Source organism: Leptodactylus fuscus, chromosome 7, assembly GCF_031893055.1.
Source record: "Leptodactylus fuscus isolate aLepFus1 chromosome 7, aLepFus1.hap2, whole genome shotgun sequence".
NCBI classification, from domain to species: domain Eukaryota; kingdom Metazoa; phylum Chordata; class Amphibia; order Anura; family Leptodactylidae; genus Leptodactylus; species Leptodactylus fuscus.
Genome location: NC_134271.1, coordinates 17,569,376 through 17,578,520, shown reverse-complemented (window position 1 = coordinate 17,578,520; position 9,145 = coordinate 17,569,376). Strand labels below are relative to the sequence as shown.

General features: G+C 43.5%; 1 gene segment (V, D, J or C); it reads left to right on the top strand.

Moving 5' to 3' along the window:
- The first annotated feature begins 260 nt into the window (after positions 1–260).
- On the top strand, positions 261–8,769 carry LOC142213055 (immunoglobulin heavy constant mu-like). The segment is given in 5 exon segments: positions 261–470; positions 1,510–1,848; positions 5,598–5,981; positions 6,355–6,655; positions 8,643–8,769. Coding segments are annotated over 4 exon segments (990 nt in total).
- Positions 8,770–9,145: the final 376 nt, after the last annotated feature.

The window sequence follows — 9,145 nt, the reverse complement described above, 5'->3', positions numbered from 1 at the left end:
CCCTTTAACAACTGAGTATCACTAAGCACTCAGGTACTGTGAATTCACCTACAGCTGCTTAGTCTAGTCTATACACAACTTCTAACCCAAATCACCATGCTATATGACTATTGTTTATATTCCAGGTGAATTAGAAATCCACAGGACCGATGCCCCTATAGAGGGGCTGCGGGGTCACAATACCACCATCCCTTGTCTCTTCTATGGCTATGGCTCAGACTTGGATCTTTCTACGGTTTCTGCACGTTGGACTCTGAGAACAGAGGAAGGAGAAAAACCTGTCTATTGGTTCCATGGTGGACATCTGACCCCAAACCGATCTGGGTCACAGATATCAGAAGATGGACTCCGGTCAGGAGACGCCAGTCTGTATATATCCAACCTACAGTTCAGTGATGATGGAGAATACACCTGTACTCTTTTTGTGACTCCTTATAAAGCAGTTAGTAAAGTCACTCTGCAGGTATCAGGTAAGTGCTGCTATATACTATATGGAGGCCATAGCTGAAGACTATATCTACTATAGTATAATGCATGGCGTGGACCCTGTGGGTAGGCCTTGCTTATATAGAGAAACTTTGCACATACATTTATATTAACCAGTAGTGGATCCTAAACAGCAAAAAGGTAGGAATTCGGACATGTGTCACGTGTTTTTGTACTCGCCATAAATCCTTTTCTTGTTGGATTCATTGAAGGTCACTGTATTATGGCTATTGGAGGAAGAAAGAGGAATCAATAAAAATGAGGATGTCAGACTATAGCAAAGGTAAAGCAGTAAAAGAAAGAAGAAACCCACCAAGAACAATCAGCATAGACCCAACCTATACCTGGGCCTCCAGAAATTAGATCACACAGACAAAAATGGACCTGGGTCCTAGAGGACCCAAGTCCTAGAGCAACATATATCCTGACCCCCAGAGAAGCTAAAACAGGCAACCGTAAAAGACCCGGAGTCCTAGAGGAAACATAAGAAGAGTCTGCATCCCCCATGAATCCAAAGAGAAAAGTATTTTATGGTGTATACAAAAAAAAAGGCATTACCCAGAAGTTGGAAAGAAGGAGAAAACACCTGCCATCTGACCTGGAGAACCCAGGCTGGCAATGGAGTATACCATGGTATGAATCTGGTCAGCAGGGAACCTGGGAGGAGAATGGGAGAGTTAAATGGTTTACTGTGGGGAAAAAGGGAGTTCTGAACCTGGAAGACATGTGAGCAAACTGAGGCTCCCTTACTGACTCTGAGGCCTAGGAATTAGGCTTCAGTGAGACTCCTTCTGATATAGTTTTTTTAATTAATAGATATATAACATTTATAAAGCTCATTTCGTATTATCCTATAAGCCCAGGCACACTCACGGGACGTGAGTTGAAAGTAAGAAAGAAGGGTGATCGCAGGTGTGCCAAGCAGCTTGGTAAAGCGATATCCTTCACATAGACCAATGTAAAGAATTCCTTGTATCCTCTTTTTGCATCTGCTGTTATTTCCATATTTTTGCTTCTCTTCAGCTGAACCATTGTGTACAGTGAGTGACTCCATAATAAAAATGACTCCAGACACGGAGAGATCTGTTACCTGTTATGTGAACGGCTTCTATCCAAAACCTTTGACAATACAATGGCTGAAGATCAGTAAAGTTTCCTCCACCAAAACTGAACTGGACAGCCTGACCTGCACCAGTGTCCCAGTACAGAACCAAGATGGGACGTACAATGTGACCAGTATGCTGTCTGTGAAAACTACAAGCCTAGAAGAAGATGGAGATGTGTATTCCTGTGTAATCCACCACAGGTCACTGAAAGATGATCTTACAAATAATATTACTCTCTCAGTGCAACCTGTACCAGGTATATAGGCTCTGTTCAAAATATCAATATTCATGCTATAGATGAATGGCGTATACTGCTGCTCCACCTTGTCAATATGTTTTGTATGGCCGGCCGTGAGACAATGACATGACTTCACTTTGTCTACTCTAAACTTGATCCCAGCAATGCTAGCTTTACACGAGTCTCTATACAGTGGTGTAACTAGGAATGGCAGGGCCCCGTGGCGAACTTTTGACATGCCCCCCCCCCCCCCCAAACCGATGCCGAAGACCTCGACCGACCCCCTCCTCCGCACTCTATTATGTCCCTTAGTAAGCCCTACACAGAGTATTATGTCCATTAGTGGCCCCTGCACACAGTATTGTCTCTTAGTGGCCCCTGTACACAGTATTATCCCCCATAGTGTCCCCTGCACACAGTATTATCCCCAATAGTGTCCCCTGCACACACAGTATTATCCCAATAGTGTCCCCTGCACATAGCATATCAGATCAGATATTGACTCTAATTCCTATCCACCACTTTCCGTAGACAGTCTCACCATTGAACGTACTATAGGCCCAACATAAAGCCCAGTTCCAAACTATGATGTCTGCAAATAGCCAAACTGTAAGTGTAATACCAGTCTTGTATGACTTGGTACTGGCTAGTCCTTCATCTGGGTTATCATGACTCCACCCACCTAAATTAAGAAAGACTCAACACAAGTGAATGGAATGAATTTATCACACACAACCATTAATAAGCCATGTAAGACCCTGAACATTGTAAACTTTTATAGACTAAGGCTCGGTTCACATCTACACTCAACTTGGGGACCTCCCAAATGGAAACCAATATGCATAAAAAAGTAGTTACCTAAGGAAACCCATGGACCCCATAGATGATAATGGGGTCCGTGTGTTTTCCGCTTGTTTTCCGCACTAAACATGTAGAGAGAAAAGGAGGTCCTCAGAGCCAAGACTCTGGCCTACTAACCCAACTTTGTTGTTACCTCCAGCCATGCATCCAGTTCAGAGGCAGCATATCACCAGTCCTCATCCTCAGGCCCCCCAACCATATAACCACATATTTCCTGTACCATTGGGGAACAGATAATTGTAGACACTACTACGGGGAACTACTTTGCCACCAGTCAGTGTAAATGTGTTGCAAATGTCCTAATTTATTTTATTTGCTTACGTTCTTCTAGACAATAAAATTTCTGTAATACTCGGGAGTATAATCGGGGCACTTGTCTTACTGTTAATTTGGATTGGAGCCATTTTATACATAAAGTATTCTAAGAAAGGTAAGCACTGTATATAGGCTGTGTGTTATGTATATCATGTACATTTAAGCTCATGCCATGACTGTTCATCCTCCAAAATGAAACTCCAGAGTATAATAAGCGGAGGCACAGGGGAGGTGAGTAGACATTTCAAACAGTCATACTCACCTCTTCATGAAATTTGGTGCAGGTTCCCATCCCATGATGCCTCTTTAGTGCACTGTCACAGTACTGATGCCACCCTTAGTGCCCCACCCTCATTAGGGAGGCTTCCTATGTACACACACACAGTAGGAATGTTTCCTTTGTGCCCTCTATACAATAGTGATGCTGCCTTAGTGTCTCCCCATACACTAAGGATATCCACAAGAGTAATGCCACTTGGTCTCTAATACAGTAAAGATGCCCCCTTGTGCTCCTGCAAAATCGTGATGCAAACCTATGGCACGCAGACCCCTCTCTGTTGGCACGCATACTGTCGCCCCGATCGCTCACTAACAGGAAATACAGTACAGGATTTCCCATTATTGAGCGATTGCTGCTTTCAGCTCTATGTGCAAATGCTGTCAGTGTAGGCCGTAGAATCACAGACTAGACTGACTGCAGAGTGTGACCTCTGCCCTGATGCAGGCACAATAAGGTAAGTCATCAGCGCCTGCAGTCAGAAGAACAAGAAGGATGACGCTCTTCATGGGACTGCATGCTAGCGAAGTAGCAGATAATACTGTGTGTGGGCCACTGTGGAGCATATAATACTGTATGGGGGGCTACTGTGGCGTATATAATTCTGTGCTGTACAGTGACATCCCTGTACTGTGACATCACTGTGTGTATTATCTCTGTACTGTGACATCACTGGGTGTATTATTCCTGTACTGTGACATCACTGTGTGTATTATCCTGTACTGTGACATCACTGTGTGTATTATCCCTGTACTGTGACATCACTGTGTGTATTATCCCTGTACTGTGACATCACTGTGTGTATTATCCTGTACTGTGACATCACTGTGTGTATTATCCTGTACTGTGACATCACTGTGTGTATTATCTCTGTACTGTGACATCACTGTGTGTATTATCCTGTACTGTGACATCACTGTGTGTATTATCTCTGTACTGTGACATCACTGGGTGTATTATTCCTGTACTGTGACATCACTGTGTGTATTATCCTGTACTGTGACATCACTGTGTGTATTATCCCTGTACTGTGACATCACTGTGTGTATTATCTCTGTACTGTGACATCACTGGGTGTATTATTCCTGTACTGTGACATCACTGTGTGTATTATCCTGTACTGTGACATCACTGTGTGTATTATCCCTGTACTGTGACATCACTGTGTGTATTATCCCTGTACTGTGACATCACTGTGTGTATTATCCCTGTACTGTGACATCACTGTGTGTATTATCTCTGTACTGTGACATCACTGTGCATATTATCTCTATACTGTGACATCACTGTGTATATTATCTCTGTACTGTGACCTGTACCGGATTCCCCGTTAGTAAGCGATCCAGGCGACCGCACGCGTTCTAGCATAGAGGGCTCTGCCTGCCCTCTCTGGCACGCATGCCATAAGTTAGCTATCACTGCCTTAGAGTATTGTCTACTATGTTTTATAGATAGGTTCCTAGGAGCCCTGACAGTGTTATACACTATGTATTATAGATAGGTTCCTAGGAGCCATGACAGTGTCATACACTATGTTTTATAGATAGGTTCCTAGGATCCCTGACAGTGTTATACACTATGTATTATAGATAGGTTCCTAGGAGCCCTGACAGTGTTATACACTATGTATTATAGATAGGTTCCTAGGAGCCCTGACAGTGTCATACACTATGTATTATAGATAGGTTCCTAGGAGTCCTGACAGTGTTATACACTATGTATTATAGATAGGTTCCTAGGAGCCCTGACAGTGTCATACACTATGTATTATAGATAGGTTCCTAGGAGCCCTGACAGTGTTATACACTATGTTTTATAGATAGGTTCCTAGGAGTCCTGACAGTGTTATACACTATGTTTTATAGATAGGTTCCTAGGAGCCCTGACAGTGTTATACACTATGTATTATAGATAGGTTCCTAGGAGCCCTGACAGTGTTATACACTATGTATTATAGATAGGTTCCTAGGAGGAACACAGCTAGAAATCCTGCAGAAAAGAACAATGCCAAAATACTTGCATTTTTCATTGTTTTCCCCTATAAGCCTATGGGTAAAATGCAGTATTTCTACAGGTAAAGTTAAAGGGGTTGTCCACAACCCAGCAAAGTTTGTTATTGACTTATTCACAGGATAGACCATCAGGATCAGATTGGTTGGGGTCCTACATCTGGACCCCACGTTGATCAGCTGTTTCGACCCCTGCAAGTCATGTACGAAGTATATAGCTGGAAGCAGCTGAGCTCCTATATTTACAAGAAACTTGTTCTATACCATCGTATAATCTCTTGCATATCACATTCTCATTTTGACAGTACCACCTGAAGTTCTGGACATCATTGGACCTGGGCTGATCCATATGAAAAGGTCAAACCTGGTATGTCCTATAGTAAATTTCAGCCCCCAAAATATTGATATCTCCTTATATTTGAAGAAAGACAATGTAAAAGTTAAAGTAGACTCTTGGAATTCTAAAAGGAAGGAAATCGATCAAGATCAGAATGTTCCATTATTAGAACCTTCCCCCCTGGTGTTGAAACCTTGTATGACACCAACGAAAAATGGCGTTTTCAGCTGTATCTGCTCCATACCTATAAGTCCTGACCTGCAGGAACATAATGGGGCGACACTTATTGTGGAAGTTCATCATAAAGCTCTGAAGGAACCGATGTGTAAAGACATAATACTAAAGGTGAAAGGTAGGAACAAATCGATTGAATTTTTCTCCTGCATCTCTTACTTGCGTTTGTCAGGACGGTTGCAATTTTTTTGGCTTTGGGGAGTCCATATGTTTGTGTTAGTATATCTATGAACTACTGTTAGAAGAGGAGAAGCTCAGGCAAGATGGCCGCCCCCTTAGTCCTATATAGAAAAGAGAATATAATCTACAACCAGAAATTTCAATATCCATTTTTCTGTTTACAAAGCTGTGCGTGGCTTGTTTTTTTGTGGGAGAAGTTGTAGTTATTAGTGGCACCATTTTGGATTTTTGGGGGGAGTCATGACAGTGGACAGTCATCCATGGTGTACATGTTCAACTACTGACAAGGTTTTCTTGATGCTTATCTGTAGCGCCACCGGTTTTGGATCCAATAAAGCCCAACCAAGAATCCTACAATGTCGGCGACCATTTGGAACTAACATGCAAAATCCACTCCTTTTATCCACAGTACATAAATGTAGTTTGGTACAAGGTGGAAGAAATTTTACTGTCAAAAAATATTCTAGCACAAGAAGATGGAAAAAAATCTTTTTATGTCACCAGCTGTGTGCGGCACATGGTGAAAGAAGACGACTTTGGGAAAGTATTCCGGTGTAAAGTTGAGCATCCGGTTAAAGGAGATGAAAACGAGACCACATGGACATTACAAATGTAAGTAAGTGGAGATGACCATAGATGTAAAGACTCTTCCCAGTACAATGTTTTTACTTTTGGATGGGAAACATCAATGCAGTGACTGACAAATTTCAGGCAACTTCTCCTGCATTGTCCTGGGCTGGGATTGTCTTATTAATGGATGAGTCTTCGCTCCGATCATTGGCTCAGACCACCCTAGAGAAGGTTTTCATTGACAATCTTGCTGTACTTTCCTCAAATCTGACTCTCAGTTCCCGACCCCATCACTGTCTGGGCCCAGATCCTGCCCTCATTCACGGTGCGGAGAGGATGGTGACGGGGTCGGGACGTGGGTTGACTTGGTGATTGTCGGTGTGCACAAGCTTGTGAAGGCGGATGTCACCCTCTGATGTTGCGGCTGCAGTGACAAGCACACAGCATCTGTCACGGTGACACACCGCTCACACCAGGCCGGGCTCCACCATCCTCTCCGCGAGTGAGGCCAGGGTCTGTGGCATCCTGTGATTCGCTGCTCCTTTATACACAGCTCCAGTGCCAGCCAGCATCGGGCCAGTAGTCAGCAGTTCAGTATGTCCCGATGCTGATGCTGAACTGCCCGATAAGGGAAAAGTACCAAAAAGGCCTCCCATTGATTTCAATGGGGAGCGCACGTATGCCGGCTCCCATTCAAATCAATGGGAGCTGCTTTTAACGCGCTCATTCTGAATGTGTTTTTACGTTGAGAATGAGTGCAGCGTAACTCCGTGTGAAGACTCCCTATGACCGGCAACTGACAACATGCAAAGCAGAGTTATATAGCCAGGAGCTTGAGTAGTCAGAAAAGTACTAATGCACCGTCCACAGCCTGTAATAAGTCCCCAGCACTGCAGAAAGACTTAACTCCTTCACAGGGAAAGACATACTTGAGCTCTGACCATCGATACAACTCATCGTGTGATCAACGCGTGAGCCCGCACGCCCAGTGTGAACATTCTCCTGCCATGTGTCAGACAATTCACACACAGAATGTCATCCGGACACTCCGCACCTGAACCTAACAGGCTGAGACTGAAATGACCCGGTCGTAACAAGAGAATTTTGTTTCTCGTGGTCTGGGGTCGTTTTTTTGGGGTTTTTTGTGAAACCAGTCTTTCTCCTTATGTCCCATTAGGCATCATATAATGGGGAATACCATATAGAACTACACTTCACCTGCAATGTCTGACAGGTGGTTTCTCCTAGAAGAACCAGCTGTTTTTTCATGGTGCCTGGAGTTGAGCAAACCAGATTGGATCTAACCGGATTTGAACCAAATTTTCCAAAAGTTTCAGTTTCATCAACCACAAAGTGGAAGGGAAATTGTTATACTCTAGGATCTCTTCAGACCGCAGAGAGGCTCAGAGTAGGTGTTATACTCAACATCCCAGACCCAACATCCCAGACCCCAGAGGATAATCATTTCACTTCTGGTTCATAATGAACATATTCGACAAATATTAAGGCTAAATAAGCTCCACCTAAAACTAAGCAAACCTTCAGAGGTTCACTCATCTCTATTAGCAACACAAGCTGGTCCCGTAGGATCAATATAAAACTGGTTATCCGTGATGAAACATCCCCTTTAATGATTCTTCAGCAAGCTCCAGCTCCACAAGGCTTAGGTCTGGTCACTTTACTATAAAGTTCTGATTGTTGTTGTGCGGAGATAGTTGTCTTGCCGGAATTGGCTCTTGACCAGGTAGGAGACCTGGAAGCCTCTGTATCATAAACCTCAGTGCAGGAGAGAAGTATTTAGGATACCGAGGCTGCCGGACATCAAAGGAGATCAAGTGTTCTTGGAGGTGATCCCCTGCTTTTGGGTCACTGTTAGCTTTATAAACAAGGACTTCTTATCATTGGTCTTCTTTGTCCCACTCCTCATCTTGCATTATTTTCTTGTATTATCACATACTGTACATAGATTTCTACATGCTGTGACAGCGGTTTAGTTCCTTTGCTCACGTGGTCATATATTTTTTTCTAGGTGATTGAGAAAAACAAAGGATAATCCATAGATGGAGCCAAAACTTTTCAAGAAGATACATCAGGTCACTTTTCACCTCAGATCAAAACAGAACTGGAAGGTTAGGTTACGTAAAGGACATCAAATGTGTAAAATCTCCTACTAAAAAGAAGCAGTCAAATGTCATTTTTTTTTCCTTGTCTGGAGCCACCACTAGTGAGAGTTTGAGGATACGGAGGAGGCCTCGGGAGCAAGTTATGACCACGCCATTCCTGAGACATTGTAGAACTCAAACTCTGTAAGGATTTTTTTTTGAAGGTGCAGAGATGTTCCATGAAAAGCCAGAGCCGTTCTCTTACTGTGCGCAGGGGCTGATCTGGGCCTAATACTGTGTGCAGGGGCTGCTATAGGGAATAATACTGTGTGCAGGGGCCACTATGGGGCATAATACTGTGTGCAGGGGCCACTATGGGACATAATACTGTGTGCAGGGGTCACTATGGGGGATAATACTGTGTGCAGGG